At 44.0% G+C, this 20,170-nt stretch overlaps 2 protein-coding genes across 2 annotated transcripts; both read right to left on the bottom strand.

Annotated features, from left to right (window-relative positions):
• Positions 1–1,472: 1,472 nt before the first annotated feature.
• gpr135 (G protein-coupled receptor 135) lies at positions 1,473–7,272 on the bottom strand. Its single transcript, XM_002933733.5, has one exon. The coding sequence runs from the start codon at positions 6,828–6,830 to the stop codon at positions 5,355–5,357; it is 1,476 nt and encodes a 491-aa protein (XP_002933779.2). The 5' UTR covers positions 6,831–7,272; the 3' UTR covers positions 1,473–5,354.
• A 1,678-nt stretch (positions 7,273–8,950) lies between these two features.
• On the bottom strand, positions 8,951–20,139 carry l3hypdh (L-3-hydroxyproline dehydratase (trans-)). Its single transcript, NM_001008127.1, is given in 5 exon segments — positions 8,951–11,842; positions 12,955–13,092; positions 14,882–15,004; positions 15,229–15,398; positions 19,503–20,139. Coding segments are annotated over 5 exon segments (1,047 nt in total). The 5' UTR covers positions 19,993–20,139; the 3' UTR covers positions 8,951–11,716.
• Positions 20,140–20,170: the final 31 nt, after the last annotated feature.

Here is a 20,170-nt window from a genome sequence, read left to right as displayed (position 1 = left end):
AAGCAAGCCAGCGTGCCCACCCCAGGTTGGTGTTAGGGCTTGTTCTCATGAGAGTTCCGCTACAGTTCCACTGCAGGGAAGAGAATGATGGAGCCCATCCAGTTCCCAAGGCGCCTGTACTCACACAGGCACATGTAAGCGCCAAACACAGCTGGGATGCAACTTTATTTTGAAAATAAGTTCAAGGGGCCCCATGACTATTTTTTTTCTAGCCAATCAATACTAACTATTCCCTGGGCAGCAACCCAACGCTTGGGGTTTGATTTTGGTTATTAATATTTAGCTTTAGTGTTTATGAACCCAATTGTATCATTCTTTTTACAGTCTTTAACCTGAGGCACAGGGGTGTCTAGTCTTTATGTAATGCAGCTAGCTAAGGTGAGTTAATAGTTGGAAGACAAGTCCACAAATGGGCAAAGTATGAGGCACCTGTCAGTCCAACATTTCATTCCAATGTACTATGACCTTAGTCATCGTCTTTACTAAAACAGCCTTAACCCAGTACTTTCTATTCCCTATAATGCTGCGGATTCTGAGTTTCTGCATTATATGTTGTTTAATGAAACTTCATCTGAAATAAGTAGAAACTAAAGAAAGCCTTTCCGTTATACGTTGGCATATTAATGATGGCGTTTGCTTCCATTATGCACCACAGTTTGGGCATTGATGGCTTAGTGCGTAGGGTTATTATCCAGCTGAAACAGGAAAGAACTTTCCCCAAACTGTTGCTTTATAGAAGGAAACACAGAATTGTCCAGAATGTCATTGTATGATGTCCTGGCACCTGTTGGCAATGATGACTGTGATTTAAATAGCCAATTCCAATAGACATGGTGTCTATATACATATTATGAAGCTGAATTTGATGGGCAAGCAAACCCCCTAAGAGAGGAGCACAGGCTCCGCAGGCTGGCTCAGAGGCTTTACGTATTGCAGCGCAGTCAGGGGGGGCATCCGGTTACAGGGGCAGCAAGCACTTAATACATCCCACCTCAAAGGAAAAGAAGAACTTGTGGTGAACTTTTTTTTTTGCTCCTGTATAATTTTGCTTATTAAAGTCTAGGGGAAAGTGATAGCGCTGGGGTGTTAAATCTGATTGTGACTTTGCCTTATGGAGTGTGTACGTTCTCCCTGCGCCTGCGCGGGTTTCCTTCCGCACTCCAACCACATACAGGCAGGTTCTTTCCTCATAAAATTGACCCTATTGTGTGTGAATGTGATACAGGGACTACAGACTGTAAGCATCAGAGTCTATATAAGGATATTGGGTGGTCGGCCTGTAATAATGGAGCAATGTAAAGGGTGAACCTGCATGTGTATTGTGTTTTGTACAATATCCTTCTCTTAGGGGCCCCACATGGCCGTCTGTATGAATGTACAACTCGTTGATGTAGTGCTGCTTATATGTACTGACGTGCAGCAGTGTTTGGTCGGGCAAGCTAAGCAGCAGAGGAATAAGCCGTGCCACGGTATGAATGCTGCATAAGATATTGTATTTGCATTATTTACATATATAATACACATCCACTTTTGACAAACTTTATAAACTTCATAAAACTTTTCTTTTGTTTCATACAGAAGAAAATACTGGCATTTTGAAGGCAAGAAACTGAGGGCAGCTCTAAGGCTTTGAGATTATCAGTCAGAAATATTCAAATTAACATTAGAATTTCAGATGTAAAAGAACTTGTGCTTTGCAATAATCCTCAGTATTTATCTGTACAATCATTCTGGGACAATTACTTTAAGGACAAATAGATCCTATATACAAGTAGCATTGATGGCACATTTATCTCCGCAAAAGTGAGGATTCCCCCTGCGCCAGTGCTGTGCCCCTGCGAGTGGTTTCACTTATAGAAGCCTTTAGTTCCCCTCTTACCTTTATTAATCTCTCTCTAGACGGGTAATAGGGGGCATGGGGGAATATTAGTAACAACAGTGCAAAAGCAACATGGCAGCACCCCATTAAATAGCAAAAATGCTCTGGGCACATATAACAGTAAATGAATGGAAAAACACACATAAATGATAAACCCAAGTCATCAATAAGTTCTATTTTGCTTGTTAGTAACACAGTCAGTATATACAGATTCACAGAATGCAGAGTACAAAGAGACAGAAGTACAACTGGCACACATCAAATAGAAGAAAATAAATATCCATAGAACACTGAAGCCATGCCAGACAGACTGCAGATCTGTATAGTGAGGGCATTTATCTCTCCAGCGGCTGAGTAACCACAAGTGCCTTAGGATGCAGTGCATTACAGTCAAACAACATCAGGAGGAGGACAGGTTTAACGTCCCAGCTGGAAGGGACTCAGCTTGGCTGAATAAGAAACCAACTCAGAGGAAGTTTTCCCTGGCAATAGCTGCTGCATGCTGCAACGGTATCCAATACGCACCCCCTGGTGATGTAGAATCCCTTCCCATTATGTATCCAGTCAGTGGCACATGGCTCTATGGCACTTTTATATTGGCACCTTACCTTGCTATTTTATATCACATACATTACACACTAAAAACTAAACAACTTAAATAGAACCCTTCACCCATTAATATGCATTCACAGTGTTTTTAGGGGCCCAAGTGCTCCTTACCTTTTGGGACAAGTTCCCAAAAATGGCTGCCATTATACAGGAGGTTGCCTCTGCCTTGGCCAAATACCAGTTTATCACAAATGTAATGTGGCTTTACAAACTGGCACTATTAGAGGGCAGTCTGCGGTGGCAGTCAGTAGAATTCTATGTCACCAATGATTGTCTGACACTGCCACACTTTCAGCTGGCTATACCTGTACTGATAATACAACATTATGTATATGTATAGTGATCAGACCATCCCAGCCAATATTTATGTACTATAGATCCTGTCAAATCAATGATTGTGTAGGTTTGAAAATTAGGGATGCACTGAATCCAGGATTTGCTTGGGGATTTGGCCAAGATTCTGCCTTTTTCAGCAGGACTCACCACCTCTAGTCTGATGGGATTTCACTGCATCTGAACTGCAGGAACATTCCCACAAGTGATAACAGACATTTTAATGTTCCTGCAACCGGAATAATATGGCACTTTTGCAAGAGAAAATAAAACTAAGGATTTACTAACAGTTGCTTATTGCAGCAGTGCTCAGGGTGAGGGCACACTTCTCTCCGCCTGCATTTCTGCCTGTGCGAGGAGAGCAATGTTATAACCAATGTATAACTGAATCATTCCAGCTGATTCTCCTGGGCCAAAGCAATTGCACTTACACATTCTATATCTAAGTGGGAGCTCTCCAGATATTCAAGTATCTGACTAAACAAGGAGCTTGGACAGATCTATTTCTATCCCATCACTTAATATCTGGAAGGTCTGCAGAATTATCCATTTTGGTCACTAAACTCTTCCAATGATTTTTTCAATGTACAAGTGACACACACGTGCAGTTGAATCACATGGGCTATATATATCAAATATCTTGGACACCTTAATATTGGCAACTTTGCCAAACAAGTAGATCTTTGACTTATGTGGCCACCTTGTGCCTGCCGATATCACACTCATCCAATCAGCTGGCCCAAGGGCCAAAAGAATGAATCATAACAGAAGCCAATGCAGACTGAGGAGAAAACTCTATTCCATGCAGCTCTTATTTCAATTTTTAAAACTGCCCATCAGTAATCCATTGAGGGTGAACCACGTACATGGGAAGATAAGCTGTAAACTTGGTCTAAAGGGGCTGAAATCTACTTAAATCTGCCCATGTATGGCCAGCTTAAAGGCTCATACTCATGAGTGTTCCTTCCTGCGCTCCACCGCAGCAGAGCGCAGAAACAAATGCATTCCATATTCCCGTATGTGCCCGTACTCACACAGACACATTTAAGCACCAAACGCAGGTGGAATGCAACATACTGTGCTCCACCTGCGTTCAGCACTTACATTCGCCTTACATCCGCAGGGAAACGCAGAAACAAACGCTTGTGAGTACGAGCCCTAATACTGCCCCTTATTTGTACTGGAGAGCCCACAAGAAATGTAATTTTGCAGTAAAACAATGGCATCAGTATCTGGGTTTTTTTATGAGCATATTAAATAAAAAAACAAAACCATTAGATGAAAACACCTGTACAGACGAGAAGGGGACGCCCCAAAGCAAAGCACCAAATGCAGTGCCAGGTAAAGCCCAGATATGTACAATATATGATACTGTTTCCCAAAAATATATTAAAATTGGATAAAAAGGGCATGTTGAGAACTTTCATAATAACAAAGCTTTGGTTTGCAATTCCCAGCGCTTCTCATACAGCCCATAGCAGCTCTTGGCTGAAGGCTCTTACATATGTCATTTCTTCGTACTGTCCCATGCGGGGGTCTATTTACACGTTTTACTTAACAGAACTCAAGTTACCGGAGCCCATTCTATCCTGTAGCGCCCGTACCCACACTACTGAGCTCACATTGAGCACTGCTTGTTGCACTTGCCGGCAGCCAGTTGTTTAGTGCTGCGGGTCAGTGGATTCGTGCAGTGGGACGCAGAAACCAGCCAATGAATGGGCCAATGGGAAAAATGGCGCTGTATTAGCCCTAAAGCTGGCCTTACGTAATACAATCTGCTCATTTGGCTATGGTTACTAAATTTGACTGAATTCTGTTGGTCCCATAACATGAACACACCAATACGACCCTTACCCACTTACATGACTGATATCAATAAGACAGGCCATTGGAAAGGTACATACACAGGCCAATAAGTTGCTAAATCAGCCTGTGTTTGGCCAGCCTACAACCCATATTGTCTGAGCGTTAGAGTAAGGGATTTTATTTTACCATGGTGCATGAATTTCCAAAATCTAGATTTAGTATGATCAATTGGCCTTTTCATGTTAGTTGGGGGGGGGGGGCCCAACTAACATGAAAGGTGTTTTTAGCCTAGGAAAAATAGCAGAGGTCACCTAAAGGACTGCTAGAAAACCCAATATCCATAGGCACATCTATCAGTATTGAGCATATATAACGTGTACATGTTGCAGTTTCCTTAGAAAACCCAAATTGGAACTTGTACGCACATGAATGAAAGAAGGGCATTAGCCCTACTGTGGCAACTGAAAGCCCTTCTCTTGTACAGAGTATTGGGATTGGCAAATGGCAGTGGGGTTGCTGTCAGTCCCAGGGGCGGCACATTCTGACAGCAGGTATTTGGCAGTGAGGATTCTTTTACACAACAGAGCAAACCCTGTAGGCCAAACAGCTAAACCATGTGCCATTGCAGTCACTGAGGGCCTAACATGGCTGTTGGTCACATCTTGCTTGACCAGAGCTCTTCTAGTTGGCCGCTCTTGGCTAGTGCATGTAACTGTGCAACTGGATATCACAGGCTTGTGTCCACTGTCTCTGGCTTAATCCCCACACTATTATCAGTCACAGTGTCTGGCTGGCCATCTCTGCAAAAGAGCACAGTCGGGTTTTTACAGGCCCACATGGCCACGTCGCCACCATTGGCTGGGCTACAAGAGGATACCCTGCTGCCCTGCCCATGTCTGTTCCCATAACGGTCATGGATAGGATCTCTGTTTTGACCCTGTGTGCACAGGTAGGCAGCAATGTTCCTAGTCCTGTAGCCCTCCTCGCGGTTGCGGCCTAAAAGCATTGAGATATTAGGGTTGCGAATGGCGTAGATGAGCGGATTGATGGCCCCATTTGCCCATGCCATCCAGATAGCCACAGTGTCCATTAAAGGGGTGAATGGATAGTCCCCGGCCGCAGCCACCAGCCCCATGATACAGTATGGCCCCCAGCAGCAGATAATAAAGACAATCATGATCAGCACAGTGGTTGCCGTCCTCATCTCGCTGTAAAAGCGAAGCAAGTGCGCGTAGGTGGTCACAGGCCGGACGCGGATTTCCGACAACCTCACGGCCTTGCAAATATTGTAATGGCAGAAACACATGAGGGCAAAGGGCAAGAGGTAGCAGAGCACAATGAGTGAGATGGAGTAGGCCGCCCCAAGCCTGGAGCCTGCTGAGTGGAACACATACAGGCAGTGATAGTGGCCCTTCCTCTGTACCTGCCATTGCTCCCGGGCCAGCAGGAACCAGGGCAAAGAGAAGGCCAGGGCTAGGAGCCAGGCAGCCAGCAGCAGCTGAAGGGCCCGGGCCCTGCCTATCTTGCCTTGGGGCTGTCTCACAATGGCATAATAGCGGTCCATGGAGATAAGGGTCATGGTGAGGCTGGACACAATTCCAAAGCAGCAGTTGAGGAAACCACTGGCCAAGCACAGGCGGTCCCCAAAGGGCCAGGCCCCGCCCCTGAGGAGCAGCAGGAAGGAGAAGGGCAGGCAGAGAAGGGCAGCCAGCAGGTCGGACACAGACAGGGACAGGATGAAGGCGTTAGTGACGGTGCGCAGCTGGCGGTGTTTAGCGATCACCAGGATGACAGCGCAGTTGCCCAGGCAAGAGAGCAGGAAGATGGCGAGGAGCAGAAGGGCCTGGCAAGCCACCGATACCCCGTGTAACAGCGGGCTCCCCTCGGCCTCCTGTGCCGGCCCGGGCTCCGGGGTGCTGCGGTTGCCGCCGGGCGATGGGGAGGAAGTGGCTGTGAGCTCGTTGCCATGTCTCCCTCCTCCTGGAGATGCGGCTGCGGTCCCTCCGGCCCCAGGGCTGCCCAGAGCCGTCATGTTGGTGAGCAGTGCGAGTTGTAACAGGCGCGGCTCCATGTGTCGCGGAGAGGCCGGGGGGAGGCATCCCTCAGGCTGCCGGTCTGTGTCCCGGTGCGGGCGGTGGGTCAGGCCGCGGTGCCAGGGATGGAAGATACGGGGCGTGGTGCGTGACGTGCTGCTGGTTGCCATGGAAACAGGGACTGCTTCTGTTCTTTTACGCACAGAATGGGTTGGGGGAGGTGCGGGGGGGCTGTGGGGCCATTCCCCCCTTTTATCGGAAAAACCTGCCAGGAATCACCAGCTTTGCCAGATGATCGGTCATTTCTACGGAAATCGGGCTGTGTGTGGGGTAGTCGGCCGATAAAAGTTTGGTACGTGTTTTCCTGGAATGAAGGGCCAAAACTAAATCGTCCGACCGATGTTTCGCATCGCTGCGTGTGTGGGGCCATCGGCTGCCGATGTGATCAGTACAATGAAGGGAAGTCCGAATGTGAAGTGAGCCTGCGAGCTGTGTATTAATGGCCAGTTCCTAATGGCGCTAAATGTCATAATGGCGCTAATAGTGATATTAATCTTTCCGCTGCTTGTGTCTGTCCGGCTCCCCTGTTTTCTAATAAATACAAGTGGCACTTTGTTACTGGCAGTCAGTCTGTGGCCTGATGTGTAATCTCTGTAAGCCAAGCGCTTCCTGCTGCTGCACATAGAGGGGCGCAGGGCTAGCCATGATCATCATTCACACGCAGATTCCCTGGGTACCTGGCTGTATATATTATATATGTTACTATGTGCCCCCTGCACCCTTCAATAGACGCAATGATTAGAACTCTAGCGCTGGCACATGGCTTTGATAAATGAGCCATAGGAACTCAATCCTCTGAGCCTTTTTTGGTGTAAATGCTGCTTTTTTGCTACAATTGCACACATATAACATCAAAGGCAGTGCCAGATGCAGTTTGTCAGTCCGGATGTAGAGATTGTGCGCAGGAATATATCTCTATATGTAATGGCACCTGCCTAGGGCACAATGGGGGAAAGTGCAATTACTGCAAATCTCTTTATTGTGGTGGCTTTATGGTCCAAGGTCATATTGAAGGAAAACTATACCCCCCAAACAATGTAGGTCGCTATAGAAATATATTACATAAACAAGCTCATATGTAAAATCCTGCTTTGTCTAAATAAATCATTTTCACAAATGTAACAGTTAGTAGTGTGGGAGCAAAAGACAGAACTCTGCCCATTAATTGGCTGATGGGGCCTAGCATGTATGTGTGCCTTGGCTTGTTTGTGTGCACTGTGAATCCTATGATCCCAGGGGGTGACTCTTAATTCTTAAAATGGCAATTTTCTATTTAGGATTAACCAATAGCACATACTACTAAAAAGTATATTTTTATGAAAATGGCTTACTTAGATGAAGCAGGATTTTACATATGAGCTGTGTGAACATTGTTTGGAGATATAGTTTCTCTTTAATATTGGTGCCAAACACCTTTGGGATGTATCATGATGCCTCTGACATTGAAAACAAACCCTGCAGTGTCTCACATTCATCTGTACATCCCTCAAGTCAGCCAAGTTCCATTCTGTCGATGGGGGTGCCGTAATGTCGGAGCTACGGGCGGTATAAGTACGTTCAGGAAGAGCATTTTCATGGTCTCTGTCTGCCCCATCTCTGCCAGGTAATGGTGTGCTGGGAACAGGGTTGAGGGGAGGGTGCTTGGGTGCCAACAGCTCCTTGGCTCAGGTCTGCTAATGCCCCCTTTTAATAAAATTACATTTTTTTTTTATTTCACAAATTGATACCCATAATGCCCTGCGCATCAGTTATTTGGTGGAGCAGAGGGTTTCCACTTTCACAAAGTGTATAGAGCAGGGGTCCCCAAACTTTATAAACATGGGGCCAGTTCATGGTTCCTCAGACTGTTGGGGGGCCGGACTGTAGTCCTCCAGCTCCCTGCTCCCCCGCTGCATCTGCAGACAGGTAGTAATCAGGGGTGAGGAAGCAGCGGGGGCCAGGTATATTACCATGGGGGCCGGATCTGGCCCACGGGCTGTAGTTTGAGGATCCCTGGTATAGAGTGTAAGTGTTATAAGAACTTTACTGAGCAGATATTGCTGCAAGTGTGTGAGATTTGCCACCTTAACTAACTACAGGGGAATGCAAACGTTTGGGCACCCCTGGCCAAATGACATACAGAGTTTTGTAAGTGGAAAACCAGTTCATAAATACAGGAACCAGTAGGTTAAACACAACCTATTTGCAAATGCTACGATGCAGTTACATTTTATTTCACCAACTTTAAAACTTAGGAACAAAGAAAAGTCATTGTGGTTTATTAAAATGTTTGATACAAATGTTAAAATCTATACAATTGTACAAACAAAAAGCATTTATGTTATACAATATAATCAAAATCTCACTTTGGATGTAAGGGGGGATATCACTAGGAAACACAAATTTAGCACAAACACACATTGGCTACAAAGGAATTGTGACACATGAAAGAATCAGCCATTGGCACTTAACCCTTTGCCTGGCAGATCTCCATGGCACTAGCGGTGAGCTCAGGTAATACCCGAGGGTGTGCATTAGTGACACATACACAGGGCATTCTCTGTGTAGACCTCAGCTCTTTAAATGTTTTGGGCTCAGGCACCCACTTAGCTCACTGTAAGGTTACAGATATATGAAAACTGGGTCCTTATAATCACTTTCCTATACTTCCAACGACATCCAAAATAGTAAATAAAAAAAATGATGTTTAAATTGTATCCTATATTTTATAAAGCAAACACACAGTTGGCAGCTGAGGGTAACAATACATTCTGTTTGAGTGCATATAAAAACCCTTCATTTCTTTGGTGTTACTGGGCTTTTGTGTTGCTCTAGGAAGAGGGGAACACTGAGAGGTAACCCCTTCAACATCAGTGCTCATGGGCAGACAGACCTTTTAGGGTATAAATGAAATGAAGGACATATGGACATACGTAAATGAAGTGAGGGGAATGCTGTGTGCCTACCTTGCAAGTGGTGATTTGCAAATGGACATTCCAGCTGCTAGGAGTCAGAAGAAAATCTCAGCAGGGTCCATTTGTCATGCAATTAGCCTAAAACAATATCTGCATCATCCACACAATTCAGTTAATGAGGGGGGTGCAAAAGGGTTTATTGTATGTACTACACATGGATTGGGGGCAAGCTAGCTTTTGAAAAAAGCTCTTGGATGACAGCAAAACACATGTTAGGCAGCTCATTGTTATTTTCAGTTTTAACTGTGGGGATTGCATTTAAAGTTTGGTGGGGGGGAAATGTGAATACCGGTACCACTGGTGGGGGGGGGTGAATGAAGGTGGATGGAATGTGGCACATGTGCTAGGGGAGCGATAGTAACTCATGTAAGGAAAAGAGGGACACTGAGGTACTCATAGGCATGTTGTAATAATAATAAGAGCTATTTATAATGGGTTTCTTGGGGGTTTTCTTTTGACACAATTAAAAGTTATATTTAACTGGGGTTGCCAAAGCATGATCTTCCAGAAGCACAAATGTGGAGGTGCAGATTTAAGGGGCACTGTAAAGGGGACGTTAAACCCTTTATTTTCATGCAGTCCATTTGTCATGCATGGGGAGAAGTTATAGCATGAACTGAACTGCGGAGTGTTCCTCAAAACTTAAGCTTTCCAGTGATAATGTTCCTTTGATCATCAGATACAAATTGTACAGATATGTTTGTGTCAACGTTAAGTACAGTATGAATAGCAGAAACATTTTACTGATCATTAGAAAAATTAGAATATGGAACACTGACTGATTATTTCTAATAACTGTGAGATGAGGCTTTAGCCACATCACAGGCTTCTGTACTATAGGTCACATATTCTATAACATATTCCAGTTGTATGCTTCCTGCTGAAGCCAATAAGTCTTTTTCAATGATTGCATACACTCTGGGGTTCCAATTTTCCTTCTTAATACATAATCTTTTCAGTATCATAATCCGGTAACAAATATATATAGGATTTCTGCAACACCCCATCTAGACATCCCTATGTTCCAGAGAACCATTTTAGGCTAATGTCCCATGGGGAGATTTAGTCACTGCGATTTTTAAAAAGTGTGTTCCAGCAACAAGTCGCTTGTTTCGTCCCTACATAGAGAAGAATATAAATCGCAAGTATCTAAACAGACGATACTAATTCAAATTGCTTATCCCTCCGATTCGCTATGAGACGTTTTTTTGAGAGATTTTACAAAGAAAGCATTGTCATTCAAAACTATAGGAATCGCTGAAAGTAAAAACCACTGAGCGGGAAGTCGCTGCGAGTGTAATTTCTAATTGTGGGCGGTGAATATGACACCTGGATTTGTGGGAAATAGCATCGCTCCTTGTTTGAAATCTCTAGTAATCGATTTTTAGGGAAAGACGAGCGACTCGCTGGAACTCGCTTTTTAAAAATCTCAACGACTAAATCTCCCCGTGGGACATCTGCAGATCCAGGCCTATTAGGCCCTTACTATTGTAGTGTAGCTTGCACTGTTGATAGCAGCATAGACTTGTATTTTTAAGTGGCAAAGCACCTATATGGGAAATATAACCAAGTATCAGGAATGTTTATCCATACATGGTATGGTGCCTCTCTACAGGCTATGAGCTTTTTCCCACTAATGCTAAACCTGGAGAATTTCATATTCAGCAATTAACTCGCTATACTCCAAAAATAAGGCAATGCCCAATGCTGGCTTCTAGTTATGTTTTATAATTAAGCTTCAGCTCTACATAACTGCATGGGACCGATGCACCATCCAAATTCTCTGACCTGCCCAGTCTTTGAGACGACCGATATCCAAGGCATTTGCAATATTGATTGCTTCGTCAACTCATCATACGCTCACCGAATATCATACAAAACCATCATTTAGTACGATAATATCAGTGTGTGTATGGGCACTGTTACTAAATCAGTTTCATAGCTGCTCTGTGCTCTAAATGATACAATAAGGAGTTTGTAATGGAAAATTGTTCATTATCATATAAAAGTGCTCTCTCAGACTTCTCACACAATAAATGTAATTACTTAAGAAGAAATCCATCCTTTAGCGAGTCTTTATTCTCAATGACAAAGCTTGAGGCGCCAGTATAATAGGCTTGTCCAGAGACTTCAACCACCACTGCTTTGAAATTCCCGCACAAAGTTTCCTAAATAAAAACATTAGATTAGAATAGAATGTAGCTAACCCCATAATGTAGAGGTTTCATATCATGACAATACAGAGTTGTATATGTGACCTGTAAGTCACTGTTATATGGTTAATGATGTGTTGCACATTGGTTGTTTTTAAGGGGTGACTGGGGTTTGATCCTTATATATACTTCCTGTATGTGTATTTCCCCCCTGGAGCCTATGATTAATTGCTGGGTAAGAATGAAATGAGTTAGGCTAGATCTATGGGGTGGCTATTGTTTTTAATAGAGTAAAATAAATGTACATTTTTTAACAAACCAAGTAGTATATGAGTATATATATTTTGTAGCTGACCTCTGTTGATCACTAGGGGGTGCCTCTGAATACTACTCAGTTCAGTTCATGCCTATATTAATTAAGCTCTTGGGTTCCTTGCTTTTTGGTGTTTCCTACTTCCTGTGGAAACACGACAAAAAGATTTTTAGAGGCGCAGCTTCCAAAAAATCATTTTCTAACTCAATTTTGGTAGTTAATTGCTTATCTAGGAGGAACAAGTAATCTGATGCTAAAACCATGTTACTTTTCATGGCAGAATGAATGGGTCAAGGACTGGGCACTTGACTTGGGACCCATCAGCTCACCTCCTCCCAGTACTTATTATCCAGACAGACATTTGGAATTCTGCTTTTTAGCTGCAGCTCAATTTATCTGCTTCTATTCTTGCAGGGAAACTCTCAAGTGGAATCAGAAGAAATGAGCAACGACTGAAGTTAAATAAGCACAATTATTTGTTCCATGATGTATTATGGCCGTACACAGTGCAATCAGGCTATTATGGGTGGGATTAAATGCACAGTGAGCAGCATTACCACCTACACTGTACAGTGATAGGTCCGTCAAAGTTCAGCCCTTGCAAAACCCCTTACAAGTTGAATGAATATGATTTCTGCTCACCCTACATGGAATATGTGGAATGTACATATGTACCCCAAATGGTAAAACCATGATAACCCCACCTGTTCAGGTCACTTATTTTGGATATGCTTAGTAATGTAGCCACAAAATGTAATTGTAACAAACAGCATGACAAGGCCAGGCCAGACAATGAGTATCCCATATACTCTACCTTAACAGCTTTTCCAGTGAAGAGAGAGCCTGTTGCTCCACTCTTAAAAGTTCTTATTTGCTCCAGCTGTATTAACCCTTTGTGGTACTGCAGAGCAATGCGTGCTGTCACACCAGAACCAGTAGGGCTTCGGTCAACCTGATTGGAAGAGGGGTTACACATTGAAATATGTCTTTAATAGTATTCATAATAAATCACTTTAGTGAGTGAGTGACTAAAGTCACTAAAAGTAGGGCCAGTCTTAAGGTGCCCATACACCTTAAGATCTTCTCGCTTGGGTGGGCGATATCGGGAGAATTCAGGCTAATTCTTTCTTCAAGTTATTATGGCGTGTATAGGCAGATGGGTCCGGGGACCGCATCAACGAGCCGATGCGGTCCCCGAACTGACTAGATTTTGTAACCTGCCCGATTGAGATGTGGCCGATATCAGGCCAGATATCGGTCGGGCAGGCCCGTCGGTAGTGCCCATACACGGGCCAATTAGCTGCCGAATCGGTCTAAGGGACTTATAATGGCAATATACACAGTGCTACACAGGCAGTTAGAGACAGAATGTTAAACCATTGCTATCAGTCCCTTCCCACAGTGTAGCTTAAAGTATAATGGCACCACCACATTAGCAAATATACTACAGCCAGTTTTATCAGAAGCTAAATATTCGTGTGCTGTTTGATTGCAGATGGACATATGAGCAGCTAGAGGGAACATAAGAACACAAGGATTGTGCAAACTCAATCTAGACAGTGTCCTGCTCAACATTAAAATGCAAGAACCTATCGATTGGTTGTAAAAGTTCAGAGTTGTGCCTCAGCACTGCCTACAGGAGGGGCAACAGGTGGGTGGCATGCCCCTAGGTTACACATCATTCACAAATACAAGAAAATGTGTGGGTGTACAAACAAAACCTAGCGACCGCGCAGACTTCAGAGTACTGGAAGTGTGATTTCTATCATCTGTTTCTGCCACTAATCCATCCAGCTATATAGAGGCCTGGCAGTGCAGACCAGACAGGGTGTAAACTGAATGCTGCCTGATCAGCTCCTGTATGTACCCCTCCTGCACACCTTGTTGTACTGTATATACAAGTAAGTGTGTTCCAGTCACCGAAACTGTATAAATGTCAAACAATAAAAGTGGCTCAGACCTTCATTACCTGAGGCGCACACAGAAGTATACCTCCTACTATGCAGATTTTTTTAGACAGAAGTGAGCACAGAAGGTACAATCCCCTTTTTCAGGTGTATGCACCTTGTGGGGGGTATGCCTCTACATTTGTAAAAGCAAATGATCAATGCAGGTTGTCCGTCACTGGGATTTTATTTAGCATACTGGAAATTGCTGCAAAAAAACCCTTTGTTCTTGTACAAAAGGGAGAGCAACTGGATGACCATTTGGTACTTTTTCTTCTACTCATCAGCACCATCTTTTGGTACTACAGATTATATTGAAGGGAAAAAAATAATCACTCACTGGGTTCTTTATACCATGGACCCATTTTGTGATATCAACTAAAAAGTGCTGAAATTTAGTTTGTCAAATTCCCCGGCTTTCACTCTGGCTGAATCCCTGGGTAGCTGCTATCTTGCTCCCTTCCCATTGTTCTGCCGATTGCTGCTGGGAGGGGGATGATATCATTCCAACTTGCAGCTCAGCAGTAAAGTGTGAGTGAAGTTTATCAAAGCACAAGTTACATGGCTGTGGCACCCTGGGAAATGAAGAACGTGAAATTTCTAAGATAAAATTATTTGTATTAGATATCAGTGCCATAAGATGTCAGGTCACCTGTAACTGACACTATCTTGCCGTTCTATAGATTCTATTCCGCAGTTGCTGCCCCTTCCCCTGAAAATAAGAGCACTCTGTGAAGCACAGGGCAATTGATATATTTTCCCTATCCAGTACAGCAAGATACAAAACAATGTTACCTGGGACTCTGCAAAGATGCATATGTTGGCAGTCGGTTCCTCACTGTAAGAATCTTTGCCATCTGTTAATATAGTGCCATAGAGAAAAGCAAGGTCATCGCTGTCTGGGTGATTCAGTTTAACCTGTAATAAATTTGAATGAAAAACATATTATGAACAACAAGAAGACTAAAAGGTGTAGCTGTTAGTAGTGTGTTATTGATTAATGCTTCATATCACAACCACACAAACATGGTTATGTTCATAAGCGTGAAAGATTAGTACGCTATTAATTCTCAGCCAGGTTACAACATGATCAATATCTAAGTCAGCATCAGAGGGGGGATAGTTAATAATATAGCAGTTACCTGGGCTTTTACAGATTCTGTCACTGCAGCTGATACATCTACAAGATCCCTGGTCCTTGAGGAGCATACATCCAACCCGAATGTCTCTGCACTAACAAATGCATAAAATGCTCCACCATATGCAATGTCCACTACTACCTTCCCGTATCCAGGGACATCAACAGTAACATCTAAGAGCACAAAACACCAGAATACATTCATGTACTGTAACTGTTTTGCCATCTAGCCTCGGCTTCTGGCATGAATATCCTTTAAATTCTATCCTTATAAGCAGAGCTGTGGAGCAATTCCTGAAGTCAAAGTTGGCAAAAATGTACAGACTCCTAAAAAATTGAAATTGTAATAAAAAAATTCAATGTCACAATGTCCTATTTCACAGATAATAGTCATAACAAAGTACTTTTTGCTGTAATAATTAAGCCCAGTGCACAGTTGTTTCACTAGTGTGAAGTCCAGCTGAGCTTTTACCACCTTATGATTTTAATTTTGTCTTTTGCTTAAACTTTAGGTTTAAGAAAAGTTTCTTTAAAAAAATAAAAAGCCACTAATGACATGGGCTTAGTTATAGATTCACACCCAAACTTGAATAGTGTCCTTATTCATGTTGGCAGTGCCGGTCTTGGGTAGCCAATAGGGTAGTGTGTTAGCTTCTAAGTCAGTAGTTCTTTGGTTTGTTCCCAAAAGCAGGCACCATCTTCATATACAGGTGCCCTCCATAACACATTTTTTTTATTTATCGCTCTGCTCCTCAGTGTAAAATATTAAAGCAAACAATTCAGATATGATTAAAGGGCGCATTCCAGACTTTCATTTAAAGTTATTTGTTGACATTTGCAACTCCTGCTTGTCCCTTTAAGTTTCCTCTCCAGCATATGGAAGGCTTCCTAAGCTGGATTTAAATCATGTGACTGGTTTGGCCATTCAAGAATTTAAGATTGAAAATCCAAAACCCACAAGGAGTCAAGGCTGATTACAAAATGAACATTTCCAAAGAGTGTATAAATATATGTCTATAGTGGGAAAATAACATACCAAATGTTTATATCGACCCGGGTGTAAAAACCCCGAGCCCGTCACATGTGTGTTCAATCCCACTCAGTCATAGAGAGTTACCAAGTTCAGCAAAATTAATGTAAATACAAAGCTCACCCAGGTTCAGAGGTGGTCCGGGTGCTCAAGGCCCCGAACCCGTAGCCGAAGGGAAGAAAATCAAAGTATAGTAGAGGAACTTCAAGCACGACCGGACACAGGAGTCTGCTAAAAAGCGATCTTTATTCTTCCATTTAAAATCAAAGTGCCTGGCACTTTGATTTTAAATGGAAGAATAAAGATCGCTTTTTAGCAGACTCCTGTGTCCGGTCGTGCTTGAAGTTCCTCTACTATTCTTTCATTCAAGAATTTACACTTTTAAGCTTTATGAAACTCTCGTGTTGCCTTAGCAGTATGTTTGGGATCATTATTTTGTTGCAGGATGAAGCGCCATCCAATGTGTTTGGAGGCATTTACTGGAACTTGAGCAGATAAGATGTTTCTATACACCTCAGATTTCATTGTGCAACTGCCATCAGCAGATACATCATCAATGAAGATAAGTGTGCCAGTACCCATGGCAGCCATACATGCCCAAGCCATAACACCCCCACCACCATGTTTAACAGATGAGCTGGTATGCTTTGGATCTTGGGCAGTTCCTTTTCATCTCAACACTTTCCTCTTGCCATCACTCAGGTACAGGTTAATATTGGTCTCGTCTGTCCATAACACCTTTTTCCAGAATTCTGCAGGCTCTTTAAGTACTTTACTAACAAACTGCAATCCGGCCATTTTTGTAGCTAACTACTGTTACTGTTAATGAAGTCTTCTCCGAATAGTAGTCTCTGACAAAAACACACCTGCCTCCTTAAGTGTTTCTGTTGGACAGGTGTTTGAGGGTTTTTCTTTACTATAGTGAGGATTCTTCAGTCATCAGCAGTGGAGGTCTTCCTTGGCCTACTAGTCCCTTTGTCAATACAGAGCTCACCATTGCATTCTTTCTTCCTAATGATATTCTAGACAGCTGATTTCAGTAATCCTAAGGTTTGCCCAATATCTCTAATGGTTATATTCTTGTTTTTCTTTGGCACAGCTTTTCTCCTCATGTTGAACTCCAGACTTCCAATGGTAGATGCAGCCTAGGTACCTTATCCCTGCACTAATGGAACAATGAAACATACCTGAGTAACCACAAACACCTGGGAAGCCAATTCTCCCAAACATTATGGTGCCCTGAAATGCGGGGGACTATGTATAAAAAGTGATGTTATTACTACATGGTGAAACTGAAATGTATTCAAATCACTTTAAATGAAAGTGGAATATGCACTTTAATCATGTCTGAATTGTTTGATTTAAAATTTTGCTGTGTCTTTGTCCCAAACATTATGGAGGGTTGTGTTCTTTTGATAAAGAATACACTAGTATATTAAAAAAGAGGGGTTGAAGTCAGAGTTGAAGGTACCATAAACTGAGAAGTTGAAATATTTATATACCGACTCCACAGCCCTGCTTATAAATGGTGCTTAATGATGTCACGGTGCTATAATGTGTCATGACTTGGACTTCCATGACCTGTACAAAAGTACTCTGCCTGTGTTCTTGTGGTTTTTTATGGTCTAGAAACTCCTCTTTGACATCTAACATCCTTATGTTTTAGAATGGGAGTACATTATTCCCTATATTAGAAATGACAGAAGAGTTCAATGACCATCTATAAGTAAAAGGCATAAAAGTTGAGTGCTTTTATACAGGTCATGGAACTCTAAGGTGACTTCTGATATCCTCATATTTTATCAGGGGCACATTATTTTGTATAATACAATTTTGGTGGGTTTGTGTTTACTAAATAACATAAATATACCAGTTTCATATAAAGGGCACATACCATATAACAAAATGCATCACATTATCGATCAGGTCTGTCCAACTGAAAGACAATGGCACTACAAGTGATTTGCCCCCATATGCCCAAGATTAACCACAGACATTTTTGTATGATATCACAGATCTGTAATAGTCCAGCCCCAAACGTGATATAAAGCAGCGTTTTTCAACCACTGTTCCGCGATGTTGCCTGGTGTGCCGTAGGCAGGGCACCAATGTACTAGGGGGGCACTGCTCTTGGCACCAATGTACTAGGGGGGCACTGCTGCTGGGCACCAGTGTACTAGGGGGGCACTGCTCTTGGCACCAATGTACTAGGGGGGCACTGCTCTTGGCACCAATGTACTGGGGGGCACTGCTGCTGGGCACCAATGTACTAGGGGGGCACTGCTCTTGGCACCAATGTACTAGGGGGGCACTGCTGCTGGGCACCAATGTACTAGGGGGGCACTGCTGCTGGGCACCAATGTACTAGGGGGGCACTGCTGCTGGGCACCAATGTACTAGGGGGGCACTGCTGCTGGGCACCAATGTACTAGGGGGGCACTGCTGCTGGGCACCAATGTACTAGGGGGGCACTGCTCTTGGCACCAATGTACTGGGGGGCACTGCTGCTGGGCACCAATGTACTAGGGGGGCACTGCTCTTGGCACCAATGTACTGGGGGGCACTGCTGCTGGGCACCAATGTACTAGGGGGGCACTGCTGCTGGGCACCAATGTACTAGGGGGGCACTGCTGCTGGGCACCAATGTACTAGGGGGGCACTGCTCTTGGCACCAATGTACTAGGGGGGCACTGCTGCTGGGCACCAATGTACTAGGGGGGCACTGCTGCTGGGCACCAATGTACTAGGGGGGCACTGCTCTTGGCACCAATGTACTAGGGGGGCACTGCTGCTGGGCACCAGTGTACTAGGGGGGCACTGCTGCTGGGCACCAGTGTACTAGGGGGGCACTGCTGCTGGGCACAGAGTTAAATTTTTTAACATTTTCTAATGGTGGTGTGCCTTGTGATTTTTTTCATGAAACAAGTGTGCCTTTGCCCAAAAGAGGTTGAAAAACACTGATATAAAGGACAACTCACTGACCCATGGTATGGAAGATCCTGTAAGGAACAGTCAAATGAAATGTCTTGTCTTCATGTAACGGCCTAAATAAATATTTAGCCCTGTTTTACATTCTGCCCTCAAAGAAACATTTTCTCCCATGTGGAAACAAAAGGTTCATGGTATAAACCCCTGAGCTACACCAGAAGTCTGTCAAAAGGACCTCCAATTGAGGGCTGAAACATAGTGACTCAGAAACAAACCATTAAACAATAAAAGATATTAATTAGAGTTCCTGTGTAATGTACCTGTGGCAAAAGCAAAGGCGGGGACGCTGCGGAAGCGTACAGAGCCGGAGCGCCCCCCGGTATAGGAGACGTAAGCGCGGATCAGTCCGCAGGGACACTGAATATTCACTGCAGTCTCCGGCCCCTGCGCAGCATTCACTAACCCATAATCCACCGCAAAGCGGCCGAGCGCAACGATTGCATGTCCGCACATGGTGCTATAGCCTTCATTGTGCATGAAAAGCACCCCGATGTTGGCCTCCTCCTCATCCCCTGGCACTAACAGGGCGCCGTACATGTCTCGGTGCCCCCGGGGCTCAAACATAAGCACCTTCCGGAGCCAGTCCGCATTCTCCCTCACCCAGCGGCGCTTCTCTAGAATGGTGCGGCCTTCGGGAGCCGGAGCCCCGCTAAGTACGATCCTCAAAGGTTCGCCCCCTGTGTGCATATCCACCACGGACAGCATAGGCCCATCATGAGGGGGCAACTGTGGCAATCTAGGGGCAGCCATCACTGCCTGTGTTGTGGGATAGAGACCTTATGTTACGGAACTACAATCCCCAGAATACCGCAACTGCCACCATCACTTTGTGTATTGTGGGGGTTGTAGTCCAATAATGCCTGGGTTACCGCAGTGTGAAGAGTCCGCATTTAGAACTGCTGCCATGTTTATTTTGGTAATCGCCAAT

Source organism: Xenopus tropicalis, chromosome 8 (assembly GCF_000004195.4).
Source record: "Xenopus tropicalis strain Nigerian chromosome 8, UCB_Xtro_10.0, whole genome shotgun sequence".
Lineage (NCBI taxonomy): Eukaryota > Metazoa > Chordata > Amphibia > Anura > Pipidae > Xenopus > Xenopus tropicalis.
This window is presented reverse-complemented; position numbering and strand designations above follow the sequence as displayed.